Raw genomic sequence first — 20487 nt, 5'->3', positions numbered from 1 at the left:
ATAGACTCAAGGGATTAAATCTGATAGAGGGCCTGAAGAAATATGGATGGAGGTTCGTGACATTGTATAGGAGGCAGTGATCAAGACCATCCTGAAGAAAACGAAATGCAAAAAGGCAAAATGGTTGTCTGACGAGGGCTTACAAATAGCTGAGAAAAGAAGAGAAGTGAAAGGCAAAGGAGAAAAGGAAAGATATACCCATATGAATGCAGAGTTCCAAAGAATAGCAAGGAGAGAGAAGAAAGCCTTCCTCAGTGATCAGTGCAAAGAAATAGAGGAAAACAATAGAATGGGAAAGACTAGAGATCTCTTCAAGAAAATTAGAGATACCAAGGGAACATTTCATGCAAAGATGGGCTCAATAAAGGACAGAAATGGTATGGACCTAACAGAAGCAGAAGACATTAAGAAGAGGTGGCAAGAAAACACAGAAGAACTGTACAAAAAAGATCTTCATGACCCAGATAAACATGCTGGTGTGATCATTCACCTAGAGCCAGACATTCTGGAATGTGAAGTCAAGTGGGCCTTAGGAAACATCACTACGAACAAAGCTAGTGGAGGTGATGGAATTCCAGTTGAGCTATTTCAAATCCTACAAGCTGATGTTGTGAAAGTACTACACTCAATATGCCAGCAAATTTGGAAAACTCAGCAGTTGGCCATAGGACTGGAAAAGGTCAGTTTTCATTCCAATTCCAAAGAAAGGCAAAGCCAAAAAATGTTTAAACTACTACACAATTGCACTCATCTCACACGCTAGTAAAGTAATGCTCAAAATTCTCCAGCCCAGGCTTCAACAGTACGTGAACCATGAATTTCCAGATGTTCAAGCTGGATTTAGAAAAGGCAGAGGAACCAGAGATCAAATTGCCAACATCTGCTGGATCATCGAAAAAGCAAGAGAGTTGCAGAAAAATATTTATTTCTTCTTTATTGACTATGCCAAAGCCTTTGACTGTGTGAATCACAACAAACTGTGGAAAATTCTTCATGGGAATATCAGACCACCTTACCTGCCTCCTGAGAAATCTGTATGCAGGTCAGGAAGCAACAGTTAGAACTGGACATGGAACAACAGACTGGTTCCAAATTGGGAAAGGGGTATGTCAAGGCTGCATATTGTCACCTGGCTCATTTAATTTTTTGCAAAATACATTATGAAAAATGCTGGGCTGGATCAAGCACAAGCTGGAATCAAGATTGCCAGGAGAAATATCAATAACCTCAAATACTCAGAAGTCACCACCCTTATGGCAGAAAGTGAAGAAGAACTAAAGAGCCTCTTGATGAAAGTGAAAGAGGAGAGTGAAAAAGTTGACTTAAAACTCAACATTCAGAAAACTAAGATCATGGTATCTGGTCCCATTACGTCATGGCAAATAGATGGGGAAACAGTGGAAACAGTGTCAGACTTTATTTTTTTGGGCTCCAAAATCACTGCAGATGGTAATTGCAGCCATGAAATTAAAAGACGCTTGATCCTTGGAAGAAAAGCAATGACCAACCTAAACAGAATATAAAAAGTAGAGACATCACTTTGCCAACAAAGGTCCATCTAGTCAAAGCTATGGTTTTTCCTGTGGTCATGTATGGATGTGAGAGTTGGACTATAAAGAAAGCTGAGTTCCAATTAGAATTGATGCTTTTGAACTGTGGTGTTGCAGAAGACTCTTGAGAGTCCCTTGGACTGCAAGGAGATCCAACCAGTCCATCCTAAAGGAAATCAGTCCTGCAAATTCATTGGAAGGACTGATATTGAAGGTGAAACTCCAATTCTTTGGCCACCTGCTGTGAAGAAATGACTCACTACAAAAGACCCTGATGCTAGGAAAGGTTGAAGGTGGGAGGAGAAGGGGACAACAGAGGATGAGATGTTCGGATGGCATCACCGATTCGATGGATATGAATTTGAGTAAGCTCTGGGAGTTGGTGATGGGAGCCTGGCATGCTGCAGTCCATGGGGTCACAGAGTTGGACTGATTGAGCAAATGAACTGAACTGTGAACCTTGTGCCCTTGGATCAAGAGTCTCTTTTCATAAACTCTTCACAAAGTAAATTTGACTCCAGTATCCTGATGGGGTAGGGTAAGAGGAATGGGTGGCTGCTTGGGTTGGGAAAAGGGAACTATAAACTTTCAATCAGTCCTCCATATTTCAGCCCCATCCTAACTCTTTGCCTTTAGAAGTACTTGATACTTCTACTTCCAGACTGTCTATAGATTTACATCAGTAATTGATCCTTTGCTTGCAGCAAATCAGTAGAGCAGAGAAAACTGATATTGATATCTAAGTCAGTTATAACTCAGACATGTTTTTCGTCATGCAAAACTTTTTGACACTTGTGGTCATATGACATTTATGGCCACATTTATGTGGTTACCCCTCCCAAGTTTTTGTCATTGTAGGTTTTGTCATTTAAAATTGTTTCACTCTCATTTTTGGTAAGAGGGAAGATAAAAATGCATGTGTTCAATATGCCATGTTAAAGCACATGTACTTAACTAACTTTAATAATCCAAGATCTCAATTCCGTCCAATGTAATATCTACTACTGAATCCTTACATGCAAACTGTCATATAAACGGAATGTTTATTTTTTATTACTTGAAATGTGTCAGCATACATGTAATATGAAATCAGCACAAAAATAAGATTAGAAACCTTCAGCTAGACAAATCACATATCTTATAGGAATAAATTATTTAACAGCCTTAGTATTCTAGTGAGTCAGTATTTATATCCAATACAGAATAGTTTTTTGAGCTTTCAAACTCACAAAGCAACAAAATTTCCACATGTATAATCTAAAGACAATATATGAATTACATTTAAGCAGTCACATTGTAACGAAAAGCTAATCAAGATGAAAATTTCTCTCCATACTCTTGCTATGCACCTTAAATGACTATCATTTAAAAAACACATTGTATATGATTACCATTTCTATACAGCTACAGTGTTAATATCATATGAATTTCTTTTTTCACATAAAGTATCTTTTATACTTAAGAAATTTAGGCAATATATTATTATCTAAACTGGAAGACAAACTTACTTTTCTGCGACCCACCCCATCCCAGCCCCTAATCCCGTTGCAACTAATGGAAAACTGAAACTCAGCATGTATTCACCATATGCTTACCAAGTGAAAAGATAAACCCATACCTTGGTCCTGGTGGGGGCTTTGCTCTGTCTTCTCTCATTCCATACAAAGGCAATGGCAGCCATAAAGTGAACACCATGATTCATTGAAATAGGCCCCAATAATTCTAGGATCTGCTGCCTCAAGTTCTAAAAAAATTTGAGCAAATTACAAGTGCATTAAAATTTATGAAAGCATTAATAACTGGACTGCACTTTTAGTTTTTCTTAGAAGAATATATAGAACTTGTTTGTTTTACCACCTAAATCGTGATAGTGAACTGACGTGAAAGTCGCTTAGTCGTGTCCGACTCTTTGCCACCCCATGGACTATACAGTCCATGCAATTCTCCAGGCCAGAATACTGGAGTGGTTAGCCGTTCCCTTCTCCAGGGGATCTTCCCAACCCAGGGATCAAACCCAGGTCTCCCGCATTGCAGGTGGATTCTTTACCAGCTGAGCTACCAGGGAAGCCCAAGAATACTGGAGTGGTAGATAATGGTATCTGTGGTAAATAATGGTGGAGGAAAGTTTAATAATGTTATGAGATGCAACTATAGTCATTTTAATTCAAAAGGAAAACAAATAACCTGTAACAGTTTAATCCAAATATTAAAATAAAACATCATTTTATTTAAATTTTCTATTGATTTCCAGCCTTCCTCCACAGTGCCAGGAATGCTCCCATGACTCCCAAGTCTAAGAAGTCAGATCTGGAGTAAGATTAGATAATTGAGGGATATCAATTTGATGACTGGCCATAGCAAACATGCTTTTAAACAATCACATAATTTCCCTCTAAATATAAAGAAGAAACTTTGGGAAATATCTGAAAGTATAAGAAGAAAAAAATTTTTGAATCAACCATTAACTTCATCATCCTGAGATAATCAGTATTAGTTCATGAATTTTCTTTATTCCTTCTTCTGCCGATTATTTTTTAACATAATTAGAAATACAATATTTGTTCAATTATGTAAAATTCCTGTTTTACTAAACTTTTAAGCACTTTACATCGACTAAGAATTCTTCAAAACCATGATTGCTAGTGGCAACATAATGTAACACTGAGTAAATAATTTACTTAACCATTCCCTTATTGTTCAGGATCTCTTTTTTCTTGCCATTAAATAAGACTGTGGTGGTGGTAGCTTAGTTGCTATGTCGTGTCTGACTCTTGTGACCCCATGGAGTGTAGCCTGCCAGGCTTCTCTGTCCATGGGATTCTCCAGGCAAGAATACTGGAGTGGGTTGCCATGTCCTTCTCCAGGAGATCTTTCCAACCCAGGAATCGAACTTTGGTCTCCTGCATTGCATGCAGATTCTTTACTGACTGAGCTATGAGGGAAGCCCATAATATTTATTATAAATAAGGCTATAATAAATATTATACATATTTACATAATTTTGATTACTTTAGAATTCATTACTAAAGAAGATTACTAGGTCAAAAACTATGTAACTTAAAGATCTCTGTACATATTGCTAAACTATTTTCCAGGAGAGATTTGCATATTAAAAGGTGAGCTTGAAATGTTCTAAAAAAAGGAATAAAGTTATAACATGTATGACTGAATCTCAAAAATATTATGTCACATGAAAGAAGTTAGACACAAAAGATCAAATAATATATAATTTCTTTTTTATAGGAATCGGTCTGAAAAAGCAAATCGATATACAGAGAAAACAGATTAAGGGTTGACGGTGGTTAGGGATGGGAACCAAGTGCCTGCAGATGGGCATGAAGAATCTTTTTGTGGTGACGGCTATGTTGAAACATTAGATTGTGGTGAGAGTACTATAGCGCTTCAAATTTACTAAAAAAAAAAAAAAAAAAAAAAGTATTATATATGCTTAAAAAGTGTGATTTTTTAAATGTCGTTTCAAGAAAATAGTTAAAATTACTTGGTAACTAATTACACAATCCACACAGAGTATCATAAATACTACTCAAATTATTCACAAATTTGGAACATAATCTCTAGGAGAGTTGTCAAATAGACTCTTGAGCTCCAAGGGTGAAGTGTGACTTATCTAACCTTTGTGGCTCCAAGGTTAATAGTGGTAACAGAGGCAGATGCAGCAATGGTCATTTTTTCCGAAGAATCAGCCTGATGCAGCACGCTCCAAAGCAGTGTCACTGAGGACATGATCATGTGAAGGATCGAGAGGATTCCACTGCGGGCTTCAAACAGGTGTTTGTGATCTACATTGACCAAAAGCTATCAAAGTCAGGGGAAAAAGAAACATATTATTTACTGAGGTTTACAAATGGGGACTTATTAGGCCTCATAGTCTTTAAAAACCAGTCAAATATTTGTGCAGTCTTACTTGGTGATATTGTGCAGTAGGATCCAACAAGCAGTAGTGGATAACGGCTGTGACCCCTTCCAAAAGGGTAAGAATCATATCTGGTGGGGTAACTGGTGCCATCCACAAAGGCCTGGAAGAAAACGTATCCATGTGAACACAAGTTCTGTGAACAAGAAGTTTGTGTTTCATCAATAATAAATGTCCAGCATGCACTAAGCACACAGTAAGGGCTCAATAAATATTATATAAATAAATAAATTAGGAGCTTTTATATCCTCATCTAATAAAATAAGTGTGACACATTAAATGTACTAAAGTTCTTTGGGGATAACAAATTCTAAACAAAATAAATAAATACAGCCAGCAAATCTCTGGCAACTATGTAATGGCAGGCATATCAGTATTAAAGGATACAGCCAGTTTTCTTATATCCAGTACCTGAGCTCACACAGGAGATAAACCAGACACTAGTCTATTAAACACCTGGATAAATTTTGACAGATTAATTTTGAATATGGCCTGGGGATACATATAAAATTTGACACCAGACAATGAAAATTCAAAACAAGAAATAAAATCAGATGGGAAAAGAATTATTCATAATTTTAAATTAATTTTAGTGTGACATTAACTTGCACTTAGATCAACATGTCAGATAAACCAAGGAAACCCTTTGCAAAGCTTTCTGCTACTTTTGCCAGCTCAGTCAAGAAGAGCATCAAAATTAATTTCAGCTCTATGGAGGAAAAAAGTCCTGTTAATCTACTCCTTCTGTTTTCCATTCTTGATTCTTTTATGGATACTATTCCTCAGTTTTCTTCTTTATGAAAACAACATACTACGTGTAACCTAACAATAACCTCTAATTTATTTACCCAAATTGCAACTGACTTTCTAGATGATGAAGTGGTCATACATGTAAAAAATGCCAATAATGACAAAATTAAAAATCAATTCTTACCTACTATCAGATAATCCTGTTTCATATTTGTACTGTTGAATTAAATTATCTAAATTTCTACAAAGCTGTAGTGTCACAGAGACAACCACTCTCTGGAGAACTTTTCCCATGTAAGGCAGAGTAGATGTGATTAAACCAATCCACTGTGGGTGCATCTTACAGGCACAGTGTTGATGCAAAGCTCGTATCACCGCACAGAGGAACATGCCTTGAGATGTGATCGGCTGGGCGTGCAAATACTGAAGAGAAGTCATGGGCTGATGGGGATTGATGTGCTCCAGATCAGACACCACAAAATCAAAACCTGTTTCATTCTCTTCAGGGATAGTCATTACCCTGTGCTCGAGAACAATGAGCCTCTGAAGCACTTTGAGAAGTTGTGACTGGAGTGTGCTGCCATTGTCAAATTCATCTTCGGAGAAATTGATCAGGCTGTCCTCTGAGAAACCTTCTTCCACGGCAATCACGTTCTTACCTGCCATCTTTTCACTGTGCCATTTCTGTGCACTAAAGATAGATGACAGCAAACAGTGAAGAATCACTTTCTGAACTTTGCACTTAGATAACATATCAGAGATAAAACTAGGGAAACCTTTTGCTGAGCTTTCTATGACTTTTGCCAGCTCGGTGAAGAGGAGTGTCAAAATTTCGATGCTCATCATCTGCATGTTTCGATTGCCTATTAAATCTTGTGCTGTAACCTTGACATGAGTCGGGTAATGGCTACGCATATAATACAAACACAGAGAAATAAGGATTTCTATGTACATAGAACTCCGGAAGTTATGATTTGAGTCCACTGGAATGTGACTATAAAAATCTTTTCCCATAACAGAAATCCGGTGTCTGGCCAAAAGATTCTGAAGCAGAGACAACTGAGGCGTATATGCGTTATTCACACTAGTGGTTGAAATGGCATTTACAAAAGCAATGGGGTTAGTTTTCAAGATGGCCTTGATGGCAGAAAAAGCATACAGAGTCCTGGATGAATCGTACAACTGGAGATACAAAAGCACATGTTGGTAGAGAGGATGGATGTTGAAATTGGGAGATTTTCGTGATCCTGGAGAACCCATGTCACTCTCAATTTCAGAAATTTCTCCCTCGCCACAGCTGTACCAGTTCTCTAAATCCAGACCGTCGCTGAAGAAAACACTGGTCTGCTTGGGTTTTTCATTTGAAGCTTTCTTCTTGTCATCATCCTTTTTTCTGGCAAGTTTTACTTTAGGTTTTGCTCCCGGTTGTTTACCTGACTCCTTAACAATTGTTTCTTTCTCGGAGACTTTTTCTGATAATTTTTCTTTGAAGCTGAACTGAATGCTACTGTGACTTCTCTGTCGACATCTGGTTTCTGTAGAAGCAACAGAAGAGTCGTGGAAAGTCTGTGCGGTTCCTGAAATACAAGGTGAGGAGCTGTTTCTGGAAATTCCATTTGGCATACACTCACAGCTTCCCTCTGCAGACACAGACAGAAACTGAGAACTGTCATTATTCAGCAAAGCACTCTGGCTCTGCTGAGCAGGCTGATCTTCGTTGCTAGTCACCTCCTCGCCTGGATCCACATCACTGTCCTTCGGGGGCAGCCCTTCAATTTCTGACTGAGATGTCACTGATGCAGATTCCGCTTCGAGGCCACTGACAACTTTACATATCAGGTCAAAGACCACCTGCTGAACATCATCATCTGGGGAGCCTGCGCTTGGCGCTTGGGAATCGTCTTGTGCAGTCATGCTCTCAGGATCGGCTTCATAACTCAAGTTGTCCCCAGCAGAGGACTGAGAACATCCCGAGTCAGACCTCTGAAGTATTTCTATCTGTTGGTCTGGCAGATCGAAATCAGACACAACCATAGGGATTGTCTCACTGCTGGTACTTAGGAGGGACAGTCTGTCACTTAATGGATTAACAGTAAGGCTGAAGTTCTCCATTTCGTCCATGGTAAGTGTCTTTTCACCATTTCCTTTCGATGCCATGAGTTGTACTTGGCTTACTGGCAAAGAAAGAGAGTAAAGAAAAACAATACAAAATACATTAAAATAATTGAAATGTAAACCAAACAAGATTTTTTAATCATTACTTTCATTATTTACTTATATTTTTCTATTAAAACGTTTATTAATATGTTAGACCTTTTAAGTTAGAAAATTATGTAGATGACTATTAATTAGAATTTAATAAAGACAATTCAACATTAGAAGGGCTATTATTCAACTGAATTAAACAAAATAGCACATTTAACAGAGATAAAATATAAAACGTTGCACTTATCCCCAAATACGACATTCTTTTAAAATAGTTCAGTATATAGTTAATATATAAATACATAATCTCCTTGATTTTAACAAAATTCAACAAGCATTTATAAATTATCTAGTTTAAGTAAGGCCCTAAATGAGGAGAAGAGCGTGAGAAAAGGAAAAAACATCACTCTTTACTCTGAGAAGTTTTAAAACGAGTAGGGGATCTCACAAATACCCATTTCTGTGCCTTTAGGGGAGCATTTCTTCAGAGAGGGTGGAAGGCTTAGTTCCATGCAAGAAGTGCAAAATCATAAGCTTCAAATTCAGGGAAAGCATCATGACACCACAGATGAGGTCTGAGAATGATCTCAGAGAGGTGAGAATTCAGCAGACAGGCAGGAACTACTGCAGGCAAAGTGTTAATGCAAAGAAGTGCTGGCGATAAACAGAGTGGAGCATGTTCTTAAGAGGATTCAGGGGAAGCTGTGGAAAGGAAGCTAGAGAAAGGAACCATTGCTCTGTAGAAACACACTCAAGATGAAGCAGGAGCACAGTTCCGTTCTAACTTCACCACCTACCAGCTGTGAGACTGAGAAAGCCCCAGCCTCATCAGTAACATGACCTTTTCATTCCTGACCTTACAGGATTATTTTACAAGAGAGATAAATGAAGTTGATTCTTTTGTCCGTAAAGTACAATAATCTAAGGGGCCATTACTGGTGTATTATAGAGGGTATCATTTGACAATTTGTGAATGTCTATTCATTTCTATTATTAGTAATAGTATTCTATTAATAGTAATAGCAGATACTTATCAAATATTAATCATAGCAGTGAACATTTTTCAAACATTTATATGCCAGTCACTGCACTAAGCATGTCACTAGCATGACCACACCCAACGCTCACCACGAAGTTTTGAGAGCTGGGTATAATCATCCTCATCTTACAGATGAAGGAGATGACACCTGAAATTGAAATGTGCACTGAAAGCTTACTATAGATTCCCAGTGGAGTATCTATAGAACACTGCAGGACCAGGACTATAAAGTCTACAGGTTATTTGCTAATACTGAAGAATGTTTCTCACCAGAGCTATGCTAATGCCTCCCCTGAGAGAGTCAGCTGATAACAGAGATCCAAGTCCTCTAAGATGGTCAGTGATGAGGTACAAACTGACACACGCAAGCAGCACTATCGCATGCAGAGGGGGAAAAAATCGGCCCATGGAGGAATTCTCACGTTTGGTTCTCTTGACAATCACTGTTGTGTGTTCGCCTCTCTCTTTATTTATTAATTTAATTCTAAATAAAGTTGTTCTACTTCCATGTGATATTCACCATTATTGCAGGAAAAGTTCTGCATGAAATGCTTGTCACTCTCTTGTCCAGGAAAACAGGGAGCCTTATTCCAGTAACGTTCTGCTTGCACTCGCTGCACTGAAACCCTCTGAGTTTTGGGATGCAGTAAGAGCAGTAGCAGCGGTTCCAAAACTCTTGCGATGTCATGTCTTTGCAGAACTTGGTTCAGCCAGGCTTGTCCCACAGAGCTGGTGGAGCCATCGAGACTGTTAAGGCTATCTAGCATGATGAACAGTGACCTACAATAAACACCAATAATTAAAACAAAGAACAGAATACCTACTTTAGTTTTAATACTCTAAGTTTTTAAAAATTAACATTGCTCTAAGTTGTATTTCTTACATTGAATTAACTATTTTAAAGTAATTATATTTCAGAATAACTTTTGACTACAGAGTTTTCATAACCTTAATCCCCAGTCTCAGTAGATACAATGAAAGAAAGAAAAAGAGAGTGAAGTCACTCAGTCATGTCCGACTCTTTGTGATCCCATGGACTGTAGCCTACCAGGGTCCTCTGTCCATGGGATTTTCCAGGCAAGAGTACTGGAGTGGGTTGCCATTTCCTTCTCCAGGGGATCTTCCCAACCCAGGGATCGAACCCGGGTCTCCTGCATTGTAGGCAGATGCTTTTACCATCTGAGCCACAAGGAAAACCAAAAAGATACGAGAAAGGAGAAAATAGTCCTCTCTTTTTTCTCATACACTTGTATTTTTTGAAATTTCACAAGCATACATTATTTCTATAAGATAAATACTGTAAAAAACAGAAGAAAAAAACTTGAGAATTAGTCTGTTTCAGCACCATATTACTGTTTGTATCACTAAATCTAGTCCCTCTACAAGTCAACACTATTTCCATGTTGCTCTGTGCTCCTTTGCTCTCATTCTCTTTATTAGCTAATGCCATGTGCTTAATTCAAGGAAAGACCTTTTGTGAAAGGTGTGGAGGTATGGTTTGGGATCAGAAAACCAAAGATAAATCTGGGCCGTCTGCTTTATCTCATGTATGATGATCTTGGGCAAATCACTTAACTTCACTGTCATGATGAGAACAGGTGGTTACTGAATTAGAGGTGGTACTTGTGAAGTACCCAGTCCCAGGGCCCAGTTTACTAGAGGGGTTCGGTAGCAGACCATTAGAGAATGGTGATGCTGCTTTATACCAGCTGAGATAACATCCAGCAGAACAAGCATCTGATGCTAAGTGGGGCTTCAAGCACAGTTAGATTTGGGGCCACCTTGATGAGACTTGCTGGTGAGCCTGCTATCTGATGTTGATATATGTAAACCTACCTATATATGGCATCTCCTTGGAAGTTACTGCAAATCTTATTTCTGGTGTCTGAGGCATCTATGTAGTCCAGACAAACAGCAAAACCACTCTCAGGCAGCTAACTGTAGATTTTTTGAATCTACAGAAGTGATCCACAGAAGTGTCAATATTTTAGTTCTAGATTCTAAGTCTGGTTCAGGCAAGATTGGGAATAATTGTTAGAGAAACACTTATACCTTCTACTGTTTATATGAAATTTCACTGAATGTAGACTCAAGAAGGCTGCACCTGTTTCTATATCCCTGACACTTAGAATGGTGCCTGGCACATAGGAGGAACTTGATGAGGTCACCCGATGAAACGAAGGGGTACTGGGTGCTCCAGAAATACAGAGGGAAAATTGGTTAGATAAATGAAAATGCCATGCCTTTTAATACAGCTTAGATTAAAAAAATAATTTATAAATTTCTTTATAAAATCTGCAAATTGCTCTCTCCTACTCCTGCCAAATTAGCCAGGGGATTCAAGAACGGAAACATTAAGATATCTTACTATAAAACCTGAATATAAAGGTCATACAATCTTGAGGGCATTAGCCCCCTGTGGCCCCTTTGGCCTGGCAAAGCAATAAAAGTTACTCTTTTCTACTTCACGTCCCCTCAAAAACACCTGAATATAAAATGTAACCAACCTGTCAAAAGACCGTGCAAAAGATGAGGACTTATTTATATGGAGGTCCCTTGTCAGATGCCAAAGAACTGCAAACTTTGCATGTGCTTCCATCCTTATTTTCTGAGGACAAATATGGGAGATGATTTTATTATCCATGAATATATTGAGTGATTTTTAGTAAAAAAAAAAAAGTTGCTATTTAAGACAGTATTATGTTCAGTGTTCACAGTACTCATAAGCTGTATTTTTTTATGGAAACAGAAATGCACAAAATACTTAAATATATACAGAAATATTAAACCTAAAGGATCATCTCATGCTGCCATATAAGTTATTATTTAGTTTAGGTGATTAGTTTACTAGATTATGTTATAACAGGGGATGGAAAGAACTAATAATGTGCATGTTACTATATCTTGACTACAGGAAGCACTTTCCCCTTCATTTTAATATAAGTACACAGTAGTCAAAACTAATTTTATGGCGCTATATAATTTGCTTTTGCTCCCAGAAATTATATATTAATTCCAAATGAACTTATCATCACTTATAAAGCTGGTTTATTAGATTAAAATTTTAAGGACTTAAAAAAACTATTTCTACACAAGAACTATTACATCACTTTTGGGATTATCTGGGAAAGATTATGTGATAACAATGAATAAAATAATGTAAGAATAAATTATTTAGAATGATCAATATTTGATGTTAGATAATAATGCACTAGTAGAAATTATAGTATTATAAGAAATTGTATAGTCTTTTTCCAGCATTTGTAGAATCCATCAAGTAAAAAATTCCCCAAATCAGACTGCAACTGTCTAAACTGTGACAGGTTAGAGGAATGCCTGCTTTTCCTGTCAGCTTAATATGTGCTTTTCCAATGAAGCTTGCATTTGTACATCAACCAATAAAAACACATAAAAAAAAGTAATAACTGATACTTTAATTTTTTCATGGATATACAATATCCTTATTCAGAACTTAGAAATGTTATATAAGTAAACAGGGATATAATTTGTCCTAGATTTATACTTAAAATAAAACAAACTATTACATTAAAATACAAGGCTTTATTTAAAAATTTCTGAACAATTCTGAAAGAATGTATTGAAGGAGAACTAGAAAATTAACATTTCTCTTGGAATAAACTTTTCATTCTTCTCATTCACTCCATTTGCCACTTCCCTGCTGCCAAATGCTTCATTTACTCAATAGAAAGCCTTTTGGAATATAACCTATTCAAACTCACTAGCATTTAGAATTTTTTAAAATGAGGGCAATCCACTTCTAAAAGCTGTTCAATAAAATTTTCTATTAATATAAGAAAGCAGACACAGGAAGACCTCAAACCTCATTGGGTTACCCTGACCAGGTCAATCAGAATGATCATTACAGCTTCTTTTCAGGCCTGCTCATAACTCAGCCATCTTTAACTGACACTTATGAATCACACTTCATATACATAGGATAAAAAAATCCTTATTTATTCTCTGTCCATGGAATTCTTCAGGCAAAAATACTGGAGTGGATAGCCATTCTCTTCTCCAGGGGATCTTCCTGACTGAGGGATTGAACCCAGGTCTCCTGCATTGCAGGCAGATTCTTTACCATCTGAGCCATCAGGGAAGCCCATAACCTCACATATTAGCATTCTGTAACTAACAAATGTTATTTCACACACATTAGTAAATGAATCCACCAGTTTCATAACGGAGACCACTGAATACATCTTTAAACGACCCAAGAACTCAGACCAGCAACAACTTGAATCATCACTCCCCACTCCTAATTCACAAAATAAACCCAGCATTTGATTTGGATTGCTTGATTTTTCAGATTACTGTCACTTTTTATAAAGAACTTTCCTCTAAGAAGAATAGAACACATTTATTTTAAAGATATGATAATCATTCTGAATGAAGTTATCTTATTCAGATACTAGATGCCACAATTTTCCTAGGGTTTCCTTAGTTTGCCTTTCAGTATAACGGGAGCAGGGGGTAAGGTGGGCACAGGACCAGCAGAGAAGAATTTACCTTATCTTTATGGGTTAACTGCTGACTTATCACATCCTCACAGATGCTGGATGAAGGAACCAAGTTATGTAGTTGATAAAACAGTTCCACACTCTTCTGGTGGTGCTGAGGTGTCCCATCTCCCAGCTGGTTCCACAATGTTAAAGCTACATGCTATTTAAAAAAAGATGTAAAAGTCACAGTGTTATACAATTGTAAATGAGAACTTTTAAACATTTCCTATTAGGTACAAACAAGCCTCTGACTGCCTGACCTAGAAGGTCTTAATACTCATTATGTCGCTGAAATGAGATTTAAAAGTGTAGCTTTCCATCTGCTTACTTCTTGTCATCCAGGTTTTTTAGGATCTCTTACAACAGACACTCCTTTAACTAAATTTACTTTAAGCACCAAATATGTTAGCACTTTTTACAGGGCCCAGATAAGACTCCATTTCACTATTTTAGTGACATTTAGTAAAGTGATGCTAGAATACACTATCTTTAAGAGGATGTAAACCCCACACTGAAGGAAGTTTAATGTTTATGGTTGTATGTCGCAAAGTGAAATACAATTCATAGTTCAAATATCCAAACTTCTTAAAACATAAAATAGGCTGTGTGTATTTCAGTGCTACATGTGTTAACACAGCACATGGTGATCTCTGACAGTCATCAGGGTTCACCATCACCACATGATAGCCCAGCTTTAATCTAGCCGGACGGACTATCTGAGGGATACAATGACTTGAAGGTTAAAATTTTTTATATATAATCTACCTGCTTAAGCAAAATAGACTTGATGTTCTTTCTATGCCAAGGATATCATATGTGCTGCTGTGAAACAAATCAAAGGATATGCATGTATCACAGATGATCATCATACAATTTAGGGTTGGAAAACTTTTTTCTGGATATTTTGGAGACCTAAGGTTGTACTCTATGAAAAGCAAAAGTGTTACAACCACTTCAGCTGGAAATATATTTTTCAGTATAAATGAAGTTTTCTTTTTACCCCAATACTCCTCTTATTCTTTTTTCCTCCTCACAAAACTGAGAACAGGATTGGCTAAGCAGTACTGATCAAATATGGTACATGGTATCTTTTCCTTACAGTATGATGTTAAGAGGTGTTCAGTTAAGCCTGACTATCATCTTTGAAATCTCTGCTAAGCAAATCAGGTTGAGTGTCGTCTTAGTCATGCTTGTAGTTCTTAGAACTTACCTTGAAAAATTCAGTCTTCTCAGCTATGTATCTCAGATTGCCCGGCGTGAGAGGAGGTCTGATCACCACAGCTACTCGTCCCTGGTTTGGACTTAAGGGCTGGGCAGGCTCCACACTGTTGATGTTTTCCCCAGTGACCATGGCCACAGACTGAGTCAATCCCACCAGGTCCATCACTAGTGAAATGGCAACGCTCTGCACACTGAAATCACTTGCTTGGCTGCAAGCATTCATCAGCGTCTGGAGCCACAGTGGAGGCTGCACGTGCTCCCAGTCTGAAAGAGAAGCCGGAAGCCAACACAGTCCATCACAGTGAACCTTTCACGCATATTCTGTCTTCCAAGTTAATTTCTAAAAACAAAGCACTTATATCTAAGAACTTTAGGCCTTGCTCTGTGAACAAAACCATGGTTTCTCATATACACTAGAGCTTCAAGAAAATAAAGCAGCAACAGGAATTTCATAAATTTTTTAATATGTATTTTTCTTATGCCAAGTCACACAATCCATTTTCTGTCCTAAAAAAGTTTATTAATCAACAAATATGTTGCTCACTTATGTAGCTCACTGCCCTCTGTGTGTGTTATACATAAATTTAAAGGAATGTAAATTTATATGATGCTAGTCATAATATAGGAAATCAGCAGATCTGAATGTTACACTAATTTTTCCCAGAGAAAGGAGTTAATTTCCTCCTTAACGTCTGCTTGCTCCCCAACAAACTGTGAGATATCATGATCACAAAATTCTCCAACATATCAATCTCCTCAAAATGACAGTATTTTGTTTTAAAAAACTTACAAATTAAAGCAATGCGTTTAAAAATTAACTGGCTAAAAAAAGAAATCAAATCCCAGTTTTAATATCTGAGCATTCCTTAAGGGTGGGAAGCATGCTATAGAACATATTTTTAAATAAATAAAACAGAGACAACCTTACCAGTGTCTGATTTTTCAGAACGTAAGTCTGAGGTATGGTTCCCCTCAGCAATGTAAACTGGGAAGCTGGAGCACTCCAGGAAGAGCTGACAGGCAGCGAGGAAGGCAGAGAGGTATTCTTTTGAGGTTTTTTGTTTACTTATATTTCTGTCTTTTACGTCCCCCTGGGAATCCCTGTCCCAGTTCGAAACCTCTCCCTGTTCTCCACTGAGATCCCCTTGATGCTCTGGAGCCAAAGCCTGAGAGAAGGCGTTGCTCTGGATGATGTAGAGGTTGATGAGTCTGGTGAGAAACTGCTGGACATACTCCAAGCAGCACTGCATTGCGGTTTTCTGGGCTGTCTTCCCACTTCGGGGTGCCGTCCCTTGAGCGATTATGGAAGGGGGCTGGATGATCGTTTCCTCAGACCCCACAGTGGAGGCCGTTTCTGTTTCAGAGGATGTGCTCCCAATCGGGATGGTAGCTGCCCCCTGCCCCTCACTCAGTTCTCTGTCAATGTCATCAGTTCGGTCTGCTTGATACTGTATGAACTCAGTGAACCCACTCTCTGATGAGCGACTACTGGGTGGATTTTCTCCATCTTCGAACACTTCGGTAGGATTTTCAAGAGAAACTGATGAGACCTGGTAGTCAGTAAAAAGAGCAGGAGGCTGAGTAGCTACATGTATATACTAGAAATTAAAATAGTCACATTTTGAAAGACGTCAGCTATGGATTAGACTTATTCACAACTTAACTCACATTTCACAGTTTAATCCATACATCTGGTTAACTCTTAAAACAGTTTCTACAATTGATTCATGTACCTATGATAACAGGAAATACTGACACAGTTCTAATTAATATATTAATATAAAGTCATTCAAGAAATATTTATTATTTGCTATATTTATTATTTGCTATATGTATAACTTAAGCTTAGGTTCTTGAGGACAAAATATGTATACATAAAACTCTCTAAGATCTATATCCTTGTTTCAAACTACTAACAGTTTATTCAATCTACTTCATGAAATCACTTTCCTAATGTCTAAATAATGCATGGAAATGAGACATGCAAGGTTAAAAAAATTACATTTTAAGAGCGAGAAATAAAATCTACTAGGTCTTCTATTCAGGACCATATGAAAGTGAAACTTCTGTCTGAAATATGTAAAAGTTCTGTTTTAATGTTTGCCATTACTCTTACACTCTTTCAACCAACAGTTACTGAACTCATACTATTTGCCACATTAGGTACTAGCAGTAAAAGGAATTATTTATAATCTAGAAGAGAGAATTAATTACAACACAAACAAAAAACGAACCAACTACTGAAGTAGAATAGAGCTAAAATAGATTAACTGTTCCTTCTCTATAAAGATAGGATGAGTATAATCATCAAGCATATTTTCTGGTTTAGTAAGTAAACTAAAACGGTATACATCATGAACTCCTTGGGCAATTGTGCCAGAGCATAATTTGAACTTGAATAAGATGACTAAAAAGTGGACGATCCCTGAAGATATACACTCTAAATGCTGCCACAAAGCTGGGCCTCACCCAGAGTTCTTTGCCTCAGTGAGTGACACAACCGCTCATCCAACCAGGAAGGCAGACAGCTAAGGGCGCTTCTTGCTACCTTATCCACCACTCCTCCACACTTTCCCTACAGCCATTCCAGTACAGTGGACAAGGGTGCTGGCCATTAGTTTGCTAAGGCTCTGACATTTTCTCATTTGGCAAATTACTAAACCTCTCCAAACCCAGGTTACCTAATCTATGTAACAGAGATGGCAATATTTTGTACATTTAAGAATTACTATGAGGATTAAGTTAAGATAATGTATACAGTAGGGGGAAAAAGTGAAAGGGTAAGTCGCTCAGTCATGTCCAAATCTTTGCAACTCTATGTACAGTAGCCTGCCAGGCTCCTCTGTCCATGGAATTCTCCAGGCAAGGATGCTGGCGTGGGTAGCCATTCCCTTCTCCAGGAAATTTTACTGACCCAGGGATCGAAGCCAGGTCTCCCACATTGCAGGTACGTTCTCTACCATCTGAGCCACCAGGGAAGCCCCTGTATATACAGTACTTGCCACTTATTAAACAATAAATGTTAGCAGTCACTTGTTACCCTACCAGTCCATTACTACAGCTTATGGACTTTTCCTCCTCAACACATGGCTGATCCATCCATTTCTGTCTTCACTCCCCCTTGGTGTTAGTACATGTTATCACCACCTCTCACCTGCACTACTGCACGTCTCCCCACATCCATTTCTGTTTCTCAGATCCATACCTCAAACTGCAGTCAGAGTAACATTTCTGATACACAAATCTGACTATGTCACTTGCCTTTTTCCCTTCAGTGTCTTTCCATTGCTGCTAAGATAAAGAATAAAAGCCTTAGTACAGTGACAAGGGTCTGTAAGGCCTGGCCCCCACCTGCGCCGACAGCGGTGTCTCCCTCACCGTCTGCGGGGCACTCCTTGCGCCTGGGCGTCTGTGCAGATGCTCCCTGCTCTGTCTAGTGCTCTCTGCGTCCCACCGCACCTGCGCTGACTCCTCTAGAGCTGCACTCAGACAACTCTTCCTCAAGAAAGCTTTTCCTGGCCCCTGATCTAGGTCAGATCACCCCATTTCCCACATTCTGACCACTCTATACTTTCCTTCATACATTTATCACAGCTATAATTAAATGTGTAATGATTTCTTTAATGTGTGTCTCCCAAGTAGAAGGAAAGTGTTGGGAAGGGCAGAGTTCACCAAGGTATGCCTGGTCCACTGCTGGGTACACAGAGTGGGTGCTGAATGGAGGGAGGTTATTTTCTCTACTTCAAAGGTAAAAAACAAAACAAAACTGAGGCTCACGGAAGTTCAATACAAAACTTGCCCAAGATCACAGAAAATAAGCTTAATATTTAGCAGAAGAGCTCAGATTAGATGATTCCAAGTTCATACTCCCTTCATGGCAGCAGATCACTGTCTCTATAACAGCATTAAGAACTGTCACATTATAATGCAAAAGATTAAAGGTGGCCATTTGAACTGAACCTGTCCATTTTTCTCCTTTGAAAAATCTTGTATTAATACATTAAAAAAACCACAAATCTTGTTTAAATGGTAAAACTGTCATTAGCTTATTATTACTTCTGTATTAATCTTTTCCATATGAAGATTATAGAACAATGGGTGACATTATGTTAATAGAATTCATACTATAAATTCAGTTACACTTGCATACATTTATATTCCTTAGTTGTACGGTCTATATTACATAACTATGGTTCAGATAGCTTTATAATAAAGTAACTTTCTGAAAATAGAAAGGAATGACATGTTTGGACATTTGGGTATAGAGATCCAGGGCACTGATTTTACAAAAATGTACTAAGTGCATGGAGACAAAATTAGATTTATAATTTTTAAAAGAATCATTCCATCAGTTACAGTGTCAAAAAAAAGAGATACAGAAAATACTCTCAGCTTTCAAATATTATCAATTTTAGACATCTCAGTGAAGATAATACCATTAAGTTTCAGTAAACCCCCCCCCCCCCAAACAGAAAAACAACATAGATACTCTGGAAATAGGCAAGAAGATCAAAAGGTAGGGTGGGCTGGAAGCCTATCTAAGGTTAATCAACCACTATATTACAAAAGTATATTATTGAATTATTCTTCATTTAACGTGAATGGGTGTTCTTATTTACCTTACCTCTAACCACCAATAAAGTGCCTCCAGATGTTTTCTACATAATATGTGAATATGCTATTGAGAGAACACTACAGTCCCTCTCCAACTTTCAAAAATCTCATTCAAAAAAAAAAACAAACCAAACCAGTTAACAGTTAACATCTATTTTAGTTTTATTCCTAAGAAGATACTAGAGGCATAAAGAAAAAACAGCACACAAAATGCACTGTCCAATGGAATTGATATGTACACCATATAAATAATACGCATGTAGGAAAGGAAAATCAGACAGACTAGTTTTAGTTTATGTAGGATGATCCTGGGATATATTTAAATTGGTGGTAATGCTCATTCCATATGTGAAAAGCAATATACTTAGGAGGTACAAGGAAAAAGGTTTAGGGTTAAGACTTGATGGAAAAGGCTGTATGAGATCATCCTGATAATATTTTGCCAGGCTGACAAAATTAAAAAGCAAAAAAGTAAGGGCACATACACAAACACAGGATTTAAGGCAACGAATCCTTAAATGCTAATATGCTAGAAATTTTTAAATTTTTGTTTTAACACAGTGCCTCTGTGCCTATATTCAATGAAATTACATGATTCCATTACTGTTTTCACTAATATTCACTAGAAAAGAATTGTAGTACTATAAACTTGAA

General features: G+C 37.7%; 1 protein-coding gene across 10 annotated transcripts in view; it reads right to left on the bottom strand.

Annotated features, from left to right (window-relative positions):
- The window catches only part of DOP1A (DOP1 leucine zipper like protein A), a 124471-nt gene that overhangs the window by 24268 nt on the left and 79716 nt on the right, over positions 1-20487 (bottom strand). For all 10 annotated transcript variants that reach the window (XM_055534901.1, XM_055534904.1, XM_055534903.1 and 7 more), the window contains 9 exons: positions 16148-16769; positions 15209-15483; positions 14006-14158; positions 11986-12086; positions 9999-10258; positions 6419-8408; positions 5476-5587; positions 5184-5366; positions 3169-3294 (listed from right to left, as the gene is read on the bottom strand). In XM_055534901.1, coding sequence (XP_055390876.1) covers positions 3169-3294; positions 5184-5366; positions 5476-5587; positions 6419-8408; positions 9999-10258; positions 11986-12086; positions 14006-14158; positions 15209-15483; positions 16148-16769 — 3822 coding nt within the window. The remainder of the gene's footprint in view (positions 1-3168; positions 3295-5183; positions 5367-5475; positions 5588-6418; positions 8409-9998; positions 10259-11985; positions 12087-14005; positions 14159-15208; positions 15484-16147; positions 16770-20487) is intronic.

This window comes from Bubalus kerabau, chromosome 9 (assembly GCF_029407905.1).
Source record: "Bubalus kerabau isolate K-KA32 ecotype Philippines breed swamp buffalo chromosome 9, PCC_UOA_SB_1v2, whole genome shotgun sequence".
In the NCBI taxonomy this organism is placed as follows: Eukaryota; Metazoa; Chordata; class Mammalia; order Artiodactyla; family Bovidae; genus Bubalus; species Bubalus kerabau.
This window is presented reverse-complemented; position numbering and strand designations above follow the sequence as displayed.